Source organism: Elephas maximus, chromosome 8 (genome assembly GCF_024166365.1).
Source record: "Elephas maximus indicus isolate mEleMax1 chromosome 8, mEleMax1 primary haplotype, whole genome shotgun sequence".
NCBI lineage: Eukaryota > Metazoa > Chordata > Mammalia > Proboscidea > Elephantidae > Elephas > Elephas maximus.
Window position 1 is genome coordinate 42116230 of NC_064826.1, and position 16566 is coordinate 42132795.

At 35.6% G+C, this 16566-nt stretch overlaps 1 protein-coding gene and 1 non-coding gene across 3 annotated transcripts in view; one reads left to right on the forward strand and one right to left on the reverse strand.

The window, feature by feature from the left end:
• BCAP29 (B cell receptor associated protein 29) overlaps positions 1-16566 on the reverse strand; it is a 72756-nt gene that overhangs the window by 45497 nt on the left and 10693 nt on the right. For both annotated transcript variants that reach the window (XM_049893490.1, XM_049893491.1), the window contains 3 exons: positions 14992-15142; positions 13268-13403; positions 3374-3482 (listed from right to left, as the gene is read on the reverse strand). In XM_049893490.1, coding sequence (XP_049749447.1) covers positions 3374-3482; positions 13268-13403; positions 14992-15142 — 396 coding nt within the window. The remainder of the gene's footprint in view (positions 1-3373; positions 3483-13267; positions 13404-14991; positions 15143-16566) is intronic.
• LOC126082314 (U6 spliceosomal RNA) lies at positions 11335-11442 on the forward strand. The gene has a single exon (XR_007518551.1). It is a non-coding gene; the product is annotated as a U6 spliceosomal RNA (small nuclear RNA).

Genomic DNA, 16566 nt, shown 5'->3' on the forward strand with positions numbered 1-16566 from the left:
TTAAGGTAAGCCAAGATGACAGGCAAGTATTTACTCAGGGACAGAGTTGAATTATCACTATTTTAAGTAGATGAATAGAAGGTGTCATGTGATTTTACAATGAATGAATTACTTGGAATGTTCTTTAAAAAACTGCTGATAAAAGAAAGAAAGAATAATGGCAGGGTCAACAAATTTGCCTTAATCGCTTTTTAAGCCACACCTACGCTTATCACTACCTGGATCCATACACTAATTGAATGCTATGTATTTACTCTAGCTCGATATGATAAAAGAAAGAATAATGGCAGGGTCAATGAATTTGCCTTAATCGCTTTTTAAGCCACACCTACGCTTATCACTGCCTGGATCCATACACTAATTGAATGCTATGTATTTACTCTAGCTCAATATGAATCAGAATTGACTCGACGGCACTGGGTGTACTAGGTATAAGAATAAATACTAAGAAGGTATTTATTTATAAGCACCAGTAGCTTTTTTGGAGAGGCCTTTTGCAGTCATTCTCCTTGGATATCAGACAAAGTCTTCCACTACAAACAAGGTCCATTTCTGTTACAAGAGCTTGTGAGCCTTGTAAATTCTTCAAAACTCAGGTTCACACGTTCACGGCACTGCCTTTTCCCAATTACTCTGCACGCTGGGATATCAGAGTTATTGCTAAACAGATCATTAAAAATGACAGGTCCTTACACCTGACTAAGTAGGTTTTGAGTGTAAATTAGGTGCTTTGTGATATAAACACACTCTTTTGGATCACTCTCTTTTGTAGCACAAGTAATTTATTAACCTTGGTCAGAATTTGCACTGGTCACTAAAACTGATGAAAAGTTTGGCACTACTGATAGAGTATTCTTAGTACCTGCTTTCAGAACTCCTCTTTTCAATTTGGGGTTAGCCAGCTTAAATGCATATTTGTCCTTAAGGTTTATTTCCATGAGTATACTTTAAACAAAATGTTTTACATAAAGAAACAGCACGGGTAAGAAAATTCATATGGAAAATATCTTATTTGCCCCTTAAAAAACATCAACCACACTGCTTTTAATCAAGTTTCAAATAGAAGAGATCTGTTTGAAAACTTCTTAAGCACTGTCAGCCTTAATACCCATAAAGTTTTAGAAATCAGTAAGTATTTTCGAGTGGTACTGTGTATAAGACATTGGGTTGCTGAACTCATTCAAATCCTATACTATTCACTGATATAATTTCTTAGCTCTTGTCTTAATGAACTTGAATATAAAAAACAAGAATACGGCCAGGAAGTATCTTCTTTAGAAAGAGAATTTTGATCTTCCCAAGGTCACTAAAGATGTTATCTAAAACAGTAACTCTGGATAAATAAAAAAAAAAAAAAAAAGATTTTTTTAGTACTCATAAAATATTACACATCTTGCAGGAACCAAACAGGGCATCCTCAAACAGGTAAAATCTGCTTTTACCTCAACACTGATTCAATTAGAAAATAGCTTTGCAGTCTACACTTCAAACACAGAAGCTGGTATATCTGGTTATAAGATTATAAACACAACGCCTATAGTATCAAAAAGTTCATGTTCTCCAAACATCTAATCTGTCTATTAAAGAGATGCTCATGTAACATTGAGTTTTGAGTTATACTTCAGATTTAAGTTAAAGCTCAAAATATTTCAGAATTGGAAAATAATTTTTGAAAGCCAAAGGCAGAAGAAATGAAACTGACTAAGGTTAAGAGAGGTGTAGCATGGCACACAATCTACTTCGTCTGTCTTTTATATTTGTAACATGCTGCTTAATACAAAAGAAAATAGATCTTTGGCAGATATGAAGAAAAGAAAGCAATATTTTGAAACAAATTTTCTACCCTAATTAAAGGTATTTTGGACATAGTCTCGTGCATTCTTCACAAGGACTTGCAGCAGCAATATTTTATGTTGGGTAAAATAGAGAACACTAGCTTCTCTCCTGAAATGTCTAAAGTCGAGGGTAGGTAACAAATTTATTTTAACACAAATGACAAAACTTCTTAACTATGTCCAAATCTTTTGGAATTTCAAAAGAGGCAAGAATACCAATTAAGATTCTTGAATTTTGGACTCTATTATGCCAACATCCATTATATGCTACCTTATCTAGAAAGGAACTTATTTTTTCACTTACTGCCTCTAAACTATTTTCCTTTTTCACTTTAAATAAGGAGTAGGAACGTAGGTAAAGAATATTATATCGCATGAAATAGACTCATATGGATTTTGTTTTGTTTTGCAAAATTAACTTCTATCCTGTTTTACATCTCTAGTTCAAATACATTCTGATGAAGTAAAAGCCTTTCAAACAATGTAAACAGATATTCAATAACAGCAGGTTATATTACAGGGAACTTCTAATATACTGATCCCTACTTAGAGAAAAATCTAAACTTACAAATGGCATAATACAGGTTTTTGATTCAGTGCCTGACCATTCTCCAATTTACCTTCCATTAAAGTAGCGGAAGAGATTTGAAATCGGAGATGGCCTACACACTGATCATTACCTTAACTCTGACTGGATAAATGCTTCCCCGGAGTCTGTCCAACATCAAGGAATGTCTGTTGTATGCAAGCTTGTTGCCCAAGGGTCAAGTCACAAACTTACACTCAGCTTCCAGGGATGACTCTAGGCTTGGGGTAGCAACTTTCCTGTGCTATGAGGCTGTGCAATAATACTTTGTTCTTTGATGAAGAATAAAAAAACACTATCAGAACTACTTTTAAAAAATGTAGGAGAAGAAATAATTGCTTCAAGGAAATGGGATTAGGATACACCACCCCTGCCCATACTGTAACATATTTTGGACAGCGGTATCCAAATTCAGAAAGAAGCAACCAAATTCTCAGCTGACATTCCAGAGAGTTGCTTCTTCCATTCCTATTCATCTATTTTAGGGAACACTTTCCTTATACCTAATGAAAAAAAAAAAAATTTTTTTTTTTAATAGATAGGAAATATTGGGGCTTGAGATAAATAACGTATTTTTGTAACCAAAACTGTCCCCCTATGACTGTTTCTCTAAAGGAAGCAATATACGATGATGGAGAATGTGTTTCATTTTACAAAAATGTGTTTACATGCAACTTTTCAGGAGCATAGCTCTTTTGCTAAGGCAAGGAACATCTGTATTTACAACACAGATCTGAAACACCTACGTGTTTTTCTATATAACAGAGCATGTTTGTGTTGGCTGAAACAATGTTTTATCTTTGTATTTGAGTAGGAATTTATAAATAGGTCATTCTTGATATTTCAGCCAGAAGGACATTTAGACATTAGTTTTGTTTTGAGGGAAAACAGTGAAGTGTAACAGCATAAAATATCATTCTTGTCTTTCCACATTTGAAAATGCACACATTACCATCTGAAGTCTTCTTTAATTCAGTCTTCAGTTTTTCCTGGTCTTCTACTAGTTTCTTATTTTCTGCTTCCAACATATGTTGCTCTCCCTTGCCATAGGTTTTCAATAGCTATCACAAAAGAGAATATAGGAAGAAGTAAGCTTAAAATGCAATAGCCAGACATTCTTATGGGAAAAGAGCTAAGTAACCTATTTAAAATTATTGGTTTTTATTTTATTCTCTGTCCTTTTCAGTGTAATTTTCTGCAACGCACTTTTGTGATCAAAAGCTTAGTATTTGGCACAAACACAAAAAAGATTTCACCTTACTATTGTTGAAATCTCTTCAATGAAAATAACAAGTTTCTGGCTGGGCTACAATTAAAATGATAGCTGCTGAAGTATTTAGGTAAATAGCGTGAATCTCTTTTCCTAAATTATGTGATGTAAATCTAAGGAAAAAAAAAATAGTAGTCTTGAGGATGATACTAATCGGAATATCATCTTGTTCCAATTGCTGTGCTGTCCACTCAGACTACAGAAGAATTTCATATCGTCAGGGTGGAGATGGCTAAATGGAAAATGATAGAGCCATCTCTATGCTTGGAAAATTTTATCTAATTTTCATTGAGTAGTCTCCAAATTACTTTTATTCAGTTAATCCTTTACAATATTCTTTATATTTTAAAATATATTCTGGTTTTAGAAATGGTTACTTGAAGTTTGTAGTTTATCTTGCCTAGGCAAGAAAAATTAAAATCTGAATAGTAAAACAAAATAAAAACATTAAAAATCGAAATTTCATAATTTGTATGTCTGGATGGAAACTATCATTGCTAATTAAGCTAGCCTACTATTTTTAAGAAATTTGGTCAAGTATTTTCAGTTACCAAGAAAGGTAAATTAGATCAATGTTTAAAAAATAAAATATGTACACACTGGCACAGGTCAATTGACCAAAGGGGCAGCAACTTGATAACTGAGAGTTTCCATAGTACTGGTAAAAAAGCAACTCAGGACAATTTTAAGCAGACTGATATAAGAATGTCTACTGTAGGGGGATTCCTTTTCTAATGTAAGCTAGTATATTCAACATCTAAAACCTATGAAGTTCTACTAAGAACTAACTAACATGACAGCATTATACTCTGCAAGGTGCTATAATGGATAAAAACAAAACATAAACATGATCTCTGCTCTTAGGTAACTTTAATCTAGTGGAAAGAATAAGACAAGAGCATAAAAACTGTGACACAAGATCCAATCCAGTACTACAGTGCTATAATGGAGGTTAGGCAGCTCAGGAAGAATTTAAGTTCTAATGAATATATAATCCTAAAAAAATTTTTTATGAGATAGGAAGAATGAAGTACATACTAAATTGAAGGAGTCTTACATCTTCCCAAACTGAAAACAAAAAAAGTTTTTTAGAGAGCAGGAACAAGAAAACATTTTTCCCTAAAGCTCTTTAATTTTGTTGCCCACTCTAGCTGTTACTTCATTGAACTCAGTTCAAAGAGTCTCTAATAATTACCCAAATTGGAACCACTGAGACGCAGGAATGTTTACACTGACTGCTTGAATTATTATGCCATTGACTTGGAAAAGTTGGATTTGTGTTGGTTTTGTAAATAGACTTTCATTACTGCACCCTGTAAGCTTGTCTAAATTTATTATGTGTAACTTGATGCTGGAGAAAGACCAAGAATCCTCAAATCTGAAATTCAATAGCTACCAGTTGTAATAATCGAAACGTTCACTGCCCCACCTACCTTATCCTACTTAAAAAAAAAAAAATTGCATAGTACCTGGAGTCTTAAAACCTTGCAAAGTGGCCATTCAAGGCACAATAGTCGGTCTCTATTCATGTTGATCAACAGAGGAAGAACAGCAGTCAGGAGTAGGACGATATGGAATGTGTGGCTAATTGCCTCCATGAACAACAGCTTCCTCTGCCATGAAACAAGAAGAGCTGGACCGTGCCTCGCTACCATTACTGAACATTTGGTTCAAAGATTCCATAGAATAATCTTGATGAAAAGGGGGAAAACGCAGAACAGAATTTCAAATTCTCATGGACTATAGACTTCCTGGAGCCACAGAGGGTGGATGAACTCCTGAAACTATTGCCCTGAGATAATATTTAAACCTTAAACCAAAAATAGCCCCTAAAATCTTTTTAAAACCAAACAACTGTTTAGCTTAACTAGTAAAAAAAAAGTCTGCCTTACCCCAAGAGTATGGTCCCTGACACCCTTTTAGCTCAGTAATGAAGTCACTCCTGAGGTTTACCCTTTGGCCAAAAATAAGACAGGCTCATAAAACAAAACGAGACTAAACAGGCACACCAGCTCAGGGAAAAGGACTAGAAAGCACGAGGGGACAGGAAAGATGGTAACAGAGAACCCAAGGTCGGGAAGGGAGAGTACTGACATGTCAGGGGATTGGTAACCAATGTCATAAGACAATATGTGTACTAACTGTTTAACGAGAAATTACTTTGTTCTGTAACCTGCATCTAAAGTACAATAATAATAATAATACAAAAAAAAAAGATGTTTAAAAAAATGGTCTGCCTTGAGCATTACACTTTTTAAAGAACTACCTATATGGGGGAAACCCTAGTGGCGCAGTGGTTAAGTGCTACGGCTGCTAACCAAAGGGTCAGCAGTTTGAATCCACCAAGTGCTCCTTAGAAACTCTATGGGGCAGTTCTACTCTGTCCTATAGGGTCGCTATGAGTTGGAATCGACTCGATGGCATTGGGTATCTATATGGGATCAAACTGAGAACAGCAACTTAAAAGATTGGTCAGGAGCCTTAGGGGACAATGAGTTTATGTTAATGAGGGAGAAACAACTCAGAAAAGGAGGATGAGAATGGCTGCACAACTCAGAGTATGTAATCAATGTCACTAAATTATACATACAGAAACTGTTCCAAAAAAAAAAAAGAGAATGTTGACAGATTATGATAAATATAACTAGTGTCACTCAACAACTGTGTGGAAATTGTCAGATGGGAACCTAAGGTGTATAAACTTTCACCAAAAACTCAACAAAATATTATTTATAAAAAAAAAAACAGTGAGAGGTAAAGCCATATTATCCTTGTTATTTTAAAGTAGTTAAATTAAAAGTTGATTGGTAATTATAAACATGTATGCACCAAACAACACAGTCCCAAATATATGAAGCAAACACTGACAGAATTGAAGGGAGAAATATAGTTGTACGGTAACAGCAGGTGATTTCAATATCCTACTTTCAATAAAGGATAGAACATCTAGACAGAAGACCAATAAGGAAATAGAGGACTTAAACAACATTATGAACCAATTAAACTTAACAGACATATATAAAACACTCTACCTAACAACAGCTCAATACACATTCTCCTCTGGTGCACATGGAACTATTTCCATGATAGGCCATATGTTAGGCACAAAACAAGTCTCAATAAATTAAAAAAGATAGAAATCACACAAAATACCTTTTCTGACACAATGGAATGAAGTTAGAAATCAGTAACAAAAGGAAAATATAAAATTCCCAAATATGTGGAAATTACACAACGTACCTTTAAACAGTGGGTCAAAGAAGACATCACAAGAGAAAATTCAGCAAAGTTGCAGGTTACAAGATCAACACACAAAAATCCATCGTGTTTCTATACACCAGCAATGACCAATCCAAAAAGGAAATTAAGAAAACCATTCCATTTGCAATAGCATCCAAAAGAATAAAATACCTAGGAATTAATTTAACAAGGAGAGTGAAAGACTCATATGTGGAAACTACAAAACACTGCTGAAAGAAATTAAAGACCCAATCATCGCATTTGTATGCAAGTAACACATGCCTTCTATGTTTGTTTGCCAACTGCTCCTTCACCTTGTGAGGTATTTCTGTAAGTGCATTATGCTAATTTTTTTTACATGTTGCTGTAAAAAATTTATCATAGTGCACTTATGAAAACATGTAAAAAATTAGCATAGCACACTTTTGAAAATACCTCAGGGGGGATGGGAGTGACTGGCAAACAAACATAGATGTGTGCATTATTTGCGTAAAAATATGGTAAATGGAAAGACATCCCATGTTCATGGGTTGGAAGACTTAACAGATGTCAATACTACCCAGAGTGATACACAGATTCAACATAACCCCTATCAAAATTCCAAAGGTCTTCTACTACAGAAATGGAAAAGCCAATTTTCAAATTTATATGGAACTGCAAGTGGCCCAGGAGAGCCCAAACAACCTTGAAAAAGAAGAACAAAGTTGGAAGACTCACACTTCCAAACTTCAAAACATACTATGAAGCTTTAGCATTATAATAACACACACACAGATCAATAGAAATTGGAGTCCAGAAATAAAGCCATACATCTATGGCCAATTAATTTTCAACAAGGTTGTCAACTCCATTCAATGGGGAAAGAAGAATCTCTTCAATAAATGGTGCTGAGACAACTGGATCTACTTGCAAAAAGAATGAAGTCAGATTTGTTCCTCAAACCATATATAAAAGCTAACTCAAAATGGATCAACAACTAAAATAGAAGAGCCAAAACCATAAAACTCTTAGAAGAAAAAATAACGCTAAATCTTCATGACCTTGGATTTTACAATGGATTGTTAGATATGACAGCAAAAACATGAAGAACAAAAGAAAAAAATAAACTGGACTTCATTGAAAGTAAAAACTTTTAACTTTGAACATTATCAAGAAAGTGAAAAAACAACCTACAGAATTCAAGAAAATATTTGCAAATGATATATATAAGGGTCTAGTATCCAGAATGTGTAACAAACTCTTACAGCTTCAACAACAAAAATACCAACAATCTAATTTAAAAATGGGCTAAGGACTTGAATAGGCATTTCTCCAAAGAAGATATACACAAATGGCCAACAAGCACATAAAAAGATGCTCATCATTAGTCATTATTTAGTCATTAGGGAAATGAAAATCAAAACCATAATGAGATATCACTTCACTCTCATTAGGCTTGTTATTAGAAAATAATTGGAAAATAACAAGTGTTGGTAAGAATGTAGAGAACCTGGAACCCTTGACCATGCTCGTAGCAAAGCAAAACGGTACAGCTGCTGTGGTAAACAGTTGGGTGTTTCGGAAAAGTTAATTGCCATATAAGCCAATACCATAACTATGGAATTACTATACCAAACCAAAAACCAAACCCAGTGCCGTCGAGTCGATTCCAACTCATAGCGAGCCTATAAGACAGAGTAGAATTGCCCCATAGAGTTTCCAAGGAGTGCCTGGCGGATTCGAACGGCTGACCCTTTGGTTAGCAGCCGTAGCGCTTAATCACTACGCCATCCCTACTATATAACTCAATAATTCTACTCCTAGGTATGTACCCAAAAGAACTAAAAGCAGGGACTCAAACAGATACTTGTACAGCAATGTTCACTGCAGCATAATTCTCAATTGCTGAAAGATGGAAACAACCCAAGTGTTCATTTCCCATAAAGTTCTGATACATATTATGACATGGATAAATCTTCAAAACATGCTGAGTGAAATAAATCAGACACAAAAGGAGAAATACTGTATGATCCCACTTATATAAAATATCTAGATTGGGCAAATGTATAGAGACCAAAGTTTATTAGTGGTTACCATGGGTGGGTGAGTGGGAGGGAGAAATGCGGAGGTATGGCTTAAGGGGTACTGAGTTTCTGTTAAGAGTGATGAAAAAATCTGGAAACGGATAGTGGTGATGGTTGCAAAACATGGTGACCCGTAATTAATGTCACTGAATTATACATGTAAAAACGATTGAAATGGCAAATGTTTTGTTCCATATATTTTACCACAATCTAAAAAAAAGGAAGGAAGCACTGATATATCATGGTCAAACCTTGAAAAAATTATGCTAAGTGAAATAAGCTAGACATAAAGGTCACATATTATATGATTCCATTTACGCGATACATGCAGAATAAGTTAAATCCATAAAAACTAAAAGCAGATTGGTGGTTGCCAGAAGTGGGAAGGGTTAGTTCGGAGTAAGTGTTTAATGGGTGTTTATAGTTGCTTATTTGTTTACTTTTGTTGCTCATCTTTAATGGGGTTTCCTTTTGAGGTAACGAAATGTTTTGGACTGTACAAAGGTAGTATTATACAATATTATGAATGTGCCAAATGCCATTTAATTGCTGACTTTAAAGTGGTTAATTTTATGTTATATGAATTTAACCTCAATAAAAAAAGTTAATTGGTCTTTCACAATTATTTCATGTCATTAACTGAATACCAGAGCTGAAAGGGGCCTTAAGTACAATCTGGAACCCATTTTATAGTGTAATATAGGAATGAACTCCCACCAGTCTGTCAGTTTGCTGTACTGTGGTGGCTTGCATTTTGCTGTGATGCTGGAAGTTATACCACCAGTATTTCAAATATCAGCAGGGTTACCTGTGGTGGACAGATTTCAGTGGAGCTTCTAGACTAAGACAGACTAGGAAGAAAGGCCTGGTGATCTACTTACTAAAATTAGCCAATGAAAACCTTAGGGATCACAACAGAACATTGTCTGACTTGCTTGCTTTGGACACATCATCATGAAGGATCAATCACTACAGGAAGACATCACGGTTGGTGAAGTAGAAAGTTGAGGGTAAGGGAGACCCCAGTGAGATAAAAAAAATGGACTGACACAATACTCATACTGATGGACTTGAATATGCCAGCCATCATGAGGATGATGCAACACTGGGTAACGTTTTGTTCTGTTGCACATGAGGTCACCGAGTTGGAGTTAACTCGATGGCATCCATCCATCTGTCTATCCACCCACCTACATTATTTATTGGAATGAAGATATGAAACAATGTGCTTAAGAATATGAATGCCAGAGTAAGGCTGCTTGGGTTCAAATCTTAGCTCCGTCACTTATTAGGTGAATGACTTTGTGCAAGTCACTTAACCTCTCTGTGCCTCACAATCTACTTCATGGGGCTGATGTGAGATTTAAAAGTTAATACCTTACTATATAAAAGGAGTCCTGGTGGTACAATAGTTAAGTGCTCAGTTCTTAACTGAAAGGTTGGCAGTTTGAACCCACTCAACAGCTCTGTGGGAGAAAAACCTGGTTATCAGCTTCTGTAAAGGTTACAGCCTGGAACATCCTGTGGGGCAGTTCTACTTTGTCACATGGGGTTGCCATGAGTTGAAAATCGATCCGGCAGTGCCCAATACTACCACCACCACCTTTATCATAAAGCAGTCAGAGCCATACCTGGCACAGAGTGTTAGCTATTATCAACAGCTATGGAGCCTTGAGGCCTACACCATAAGAGGTAACTTGCTTCAGATCATACTGCTAATTACTGGTAGAGTTGGGAGTAGTCTCTTGAAGCTCAGGGTAATGCTTTTGTCACTAGATGATGTGCGTGTGATAGAGAATGAAGAGTCCTTTTAGCAGTTTTACTCTTCTTTGGCTAATATCCAAAACCTACACGGAAGTATCTTTGATATTCGATGAAATAGAAGTCATTTTTGATATTCTCCTATATGGCCCTTGGTTACACTGTGGGCACTGATAGCACCTATGTCCAGCCCAGACTCTCTCCCCACTCTGTACTGGCTCTAGCCCAGCATATCCTGTGCCCCTCTCTGAGGATACTGGACCACTGACTACATCTCTGCTACACACTGAGCTGGGAGGACATGGAACCAAAAGGGAAAAAAACAAGCAAACAAAAAACGAAAATTGTGGGAGGAATCAAGTAATTAGTAGTAACGAAATAACATTCCTTTCAAAGGTAATAAACTATCTCTGAAAAAAATTCCAGAAGAAAAGTTCCAAAAATGTTTTGGACCTTTTCAAATTCTCAAATTTCAAAAGACAAGACTAACTTAAGTGCATTAGTTATGGTATATACTGAAAATACAGTATATATCGTAAAACTTTACAAAAATACTTTCTGTTAAATTCTTAGAGCTGAGTGCTCCCTTCGGCAGCACATATACTAAAACTGGAACAATAGAGAGAAGATGAGTATGGCCTCTGTGCCAAGCATGACATGCCAATTCATGAAGCATTCCATATTTTTCAACTAAAAAACAATAGGCTAGAAAAAAAAATTCTTAGAGCTGAAAAATAAGAGGAAAAGAGCTGAGGAATAACAAGAAAGAAGCAAAGCTCTAGTAAGAGTTACAACCCAACACTCTAGGACGATTGTGTAATTTTAAACTGAGATAGGTGTATGACATGCCTTTCTACAAATACAAGGCTGTGTGCTTTTGAGTTTAACCATCATATATTAGCCAAAGCTTTGAGGGTTTTGCTTTTGTTTTTACCACTGGGAAATGAGATCAAAGGATAGAATATGAAGCAAAAAACATTAAGGTACAACATGAAGCTGATAGTGCTCATGAAACACTCTAAAAAAAGCAAAAAGACTTTTTACTTGTTTTTGAATCAGAAATACTATATATTTTTTAAGACCCATATCTACTACGTAGGGAAATATATATAAGACATTTACGGATCAGTTTGTTTTCAAAACAGAACAAGATAACACCAAAAATAAACTGGTGTTTATTTTCTAAAAGTTTCCTTAAAAGACGCCTACTATAATTGACCCAAAGAAACACTTATGAATTCTGTGTCTGTGATAAAGATGTTTCTTTCCGCCTTTCTTTGTTGTAGTAGAAATAAGGCAGATATGCTAAGTTAAAATGTGATTGTTGAGTAGGTGACCATGATAATGTCCTATCGAGCATAAGTTTTTAAGACTGATGTGGCTAAATCAAGGAGCCCTGGTGGTGTTAACAGTTAAGCACTCAGCTGCTAACTGAAAGGGTGGCAGTTGGAATTCACCCAGCAGCTCCAGGAGAGAAAGACCTGGCAATAGGCTTCTGTAAAGACTAAAAAATCCAACACGGCAGTTGTACTCTGTCACATGGGGTTGCTATAAGTTGAAAATCAACTCAACAGCACCTAACAACAACAGCTAAATCATTTCTGGGATTGATGAAAGCTGGTGCTTACAGTTCTTTTTATAAGAGGCTGAACTTTAGGGCTCAAATACATATTTTAACTCTCTATTGTAGAAGTCTATACTTGTTACACTGACATGGTTGATGTAATATGTAACGACCGCTTGCATTTCTTTAATTTATAATAGGCAAATAATCTTACTGCATTATTTTTGGAATGCTTTCTTTAAAAAAGTTTCTTTCACTTCTGAATGGTTTCATTGACTCCTTTTTCTCAAAAGCGGAATTAGCAAAACTCACAGAGCTTAATATGAATTGAAAATACCCAAGCTATGAGATTGGACTGCTAAATTTTAAACTTGAGGAAAAAAAAAATACCCGAAGTAATTTTATCTCTTTTGTTTTTACATTCATATCATTACCTGATCCATAATGTCCCTGAATGGCAGGAGAAGGACAGACTAGGCTTCTCAAGGACTACCAGAAATACCAAATTAAAGATTTTTAATGTTAATGTGCAATCAGTAACCTATCATAAACTACCCTCTTCTGCTCCCTATACTGGGTTTAAAAGAATAATATAACTGAAAAGGAAATGAGAACATAAGTTTTTGTAAAGACTTGCTTTAGATAAAATTAATGGTAACAAAAGAATTGAAATTCATATTCCGAAAATACTGTCTTCTCCTCAAATCATAGGAAGTACGTCCAAATTGCATTTATCTATTATGAAAGGAAATTGTGAGAACAAACAAAAAAAAGGATAATAAAATACTTTTGAAATGATCATTCCATAGAACAATATTGCTATTTATGGTCATTTTCTGCCTATACTTACAGAGTGAGAAAATGTTCTTTTTGATGCTACAAAATAATATACCCACCCCTTGGGAACACCAAAACATTCATCTCAATTTTAAAAAGAAATTAAAATACCCGTTTTAGTTTTTCATTCTCTTCCATGAATTTTCTGGCAGCCATGTTAGTATTTTCTGTTTGAGTTTTAAGTGCTCCTTTGGTTGACAGTTCTTTTGCTAGTTGAGTAATGAGGGTAACCAGACGTCTCAACACTCTAAGGGAAAAAAAAAAAAATCAGAGTAATATATAACTAGACCAATCATCAGAAACTGTGATTTTAAAAGTCATTTTCAAAGGATTCCCCTTTAGGTATGGGTGTGGGTTTTCAAGAGAACACTTGCTTTAAAAAAAAAAACTTTTTTTTTTTAACTACAAGTCTCTTAGTCAAAACAAGGCTGTGTCTCATTTCTTTGGAATCTTTGATAGAAGACTAGCATTTGAAATATAGGTTCAGTGCTACTTATTGGTTTAATTATCTTCCTTACAGATGTTTGTAGGGCTTGGGCCCAGAGAAGAATTTCAGGAACACTTAAGAGGGTGTGGCAGGGCCAGAAGGATGGTGTTTTTTTTTTTTTTTTTTTAACTGAGCTTGAAATTTGCTATTTAAAGTGTATTGTACAAGGCAGCCAAACCCCAAAGCTGCCATTCACATATGGTTATGGGGGAACTTCCATTTTTAGAAATACTAATTAATATCTTTAATTATTTGTTCAACAAATATTTACTAAGGGAGCTGTTAAGTGTTAAGTACTGTGCTAGGTACTAGCAACACAGTGGAAGACAAAGTCTCTGTCTTCTAGTTTGGAGGTGAGAATTAAAACAATATTTAACTACAACTGTGAATGATACCAAAAAAGAAAATACATACATCCTATAAGGGCATGCAACAGGAGACCTACCTCTTATGGGGGAGTCATGGTCACATCAGGGTTTGCTATGATGGCACTAGGAAACTAAGACAGGTATTATGGATTGAATTGTGTCCCCCCAAAATAGGTGTTGTAAATCCTAACCCCTGTATCTGTGGTTTTAATCCCATTTGGTAATGAGTTGTCTTTGTTATGTTAATGAGACAGGATTAGTGTAGTTTTAAATCAATCTCTTTTGAGTTATAAGAGATTAAACAAGCAAGTGAAAGAAGCAGAGATGGGGGAAGAGAGATGCCAAGCCACGTGAAGATTGCACAGGAACAGAAGCTCAAATGGACAAGGGCCTTCCTCCAGAACAGAGAGAGAGAGAAAGATTTCCCCTAGAGCTGGCACGCTGAATTCTGACTTCTAGCCTTCTAAACTGTGAGAAAATAAATTTCTTTGTGTTAAAGCCACCCATTTGTGGAATACTGTTATAGTAGCACTAGATAACTGAGATAACAGGCTTCCTGAGAAAGGGGTAACACGTAAAGAGGGAAGGGGAAGAAGGTCTGGTAGAAGGATCTTCATGCATGAAGGTCCTGAAGTGAGAAGGCACTAGGTACAGAGCAGGAACTCAGTTAAGTATTTGTTGCAAGGATTAATGAAGAGTGAAGGTCTGTGTCAGTGAAATGTATTGCACGTGTGTGAGAATAGTTTCAGACAAGACTCAAGAGAGGCAGGGACTAGATCACGCAGGTCTTACCCACCTACCAAACTTATAAGCAGTAACTATTGTTATTTGGGTACATCATCCAAGTTATTTTACGAAGACAGTGATATACTAAATACTATTTTTTTTTTTATAGAAAAAAATAACTACAGGTAAAAAAAAAATTAGAGAAACAAAAATTCTGTTTTTAAATTGTGTTTTTTTTTTTTTTTTTTACTTACAGCCAAAAAAATAGCGAAAATCCAGAAATGTAAAGATTTCTTTGAGACCTAAAAAGTTTCATCTGCGTATGTTCATAGGCACTAGGTCTGCTGACTGAGCTCTTCTCAATGGCATGAGCATAGGAATACTTTCGTATTTCTCTCACAGCATCTATTAGAAAAAAAAGAGAAAAACATTACTTTTGGTCTTTAAGAATATAAAATTGTTCTTAAAAATTAGAAGCAGTTTTAGAATAACTGACCTAACTTTTTAATATTGGACTTTACACACTAAAAGCCACTGCTGTCGAGCTGATTCCGACTCAGTGACCCCACAGGGTTTCCAAGGCCATGAATCTCTTTTTTTTCCTTTTTCTTTGTATCTGTCTACGAAACGTCTATGACCTTGCCTTAGTTAAGCTGTGCTGACTGACTTTCCCAGTATTGTGTACTGTCTTATTCTTCACCAAAGTTACTGCTTATCTACTGTCTAGTGTTTATCTCCCCCCACCCACCATAACCATCAAAGATTGTTTCTTTTTGTGTGTAAACCTTTTCATGAGTTTTTATAACAGTGGTCTAATACAATATTTGTCCTTTTGTGATTGACTTATTTCATTCAGGATGATGCCCTCCAGGTTTATTCATGCTGTGAGATGTTTCGCAGATTCATCATCGTTCTTTATCATTGTGTAGTATTCCATTGCATGTATGTACCATAGTTTGTTTACCCATTCATCTGTTGATGGGCACTTTGGTTGTTTCCATCTTTTTGCTATTGTGAATAATGCTGCAGTGTACATGGGTGTGCGTATGTCTACTCGTGTGACAGCTCTTATTTTTCTAGGATATATTCCTAGAAGTGGAATAGCTAGATCGTATGGTATTTCTACTTCTAGCATTTTAAGGAAGTGCCATGTTGTTTTCCAAAATATCTGTATCATTTTGCGTAAGAGTTCCAATCTCCCCACAGCCCTCCGACATTTATTTACTTTTTTATTCAAGCCACAGCCGTAAACCTGTATGGAAGCAGACTGCCACATCTTTCTCCCAAGGAGCTTCTGGTGGTTTCAAACCACTGACCTTTTGGTTAGCAGTCCAATGTTTTAACCACTGCACCACCAGGGGCCTCACTGGTCTTTGGGTAGGGGTTTTTTTTGAATACCCAGGAGAGGACCATGCTCCGTAAATGGATACTAGTAGTAAATGCCAAATTACTACAGCAATTTTAGATTGCACCATTCATCTAGCACTTACCATTGTTGTACAGATCTCATCTCTAGCTACACTGCAAACTATTACTTTTTACTACTTCTACCCCTAAAATGAATTCAACTAACAAGGAACAATGAAGAAACTCAATGGCAAACAACAAGGAACAATGAAGCAACTCAATGGCAACTAACAATGAATAATCCCTAACTATGACTGACTAAAATTCAACGACTGTGGGTCATATCACATTACAATAAAACTCTACAAAACGGTCCTATTTCTCTTATTGCCCTGGCATTTTATTATACACGTTACTTTAAATTCCTGAGTCACTCGTGAGATTTTAGACATGGCTACACTGAGATTTTCACTAGCATAGGC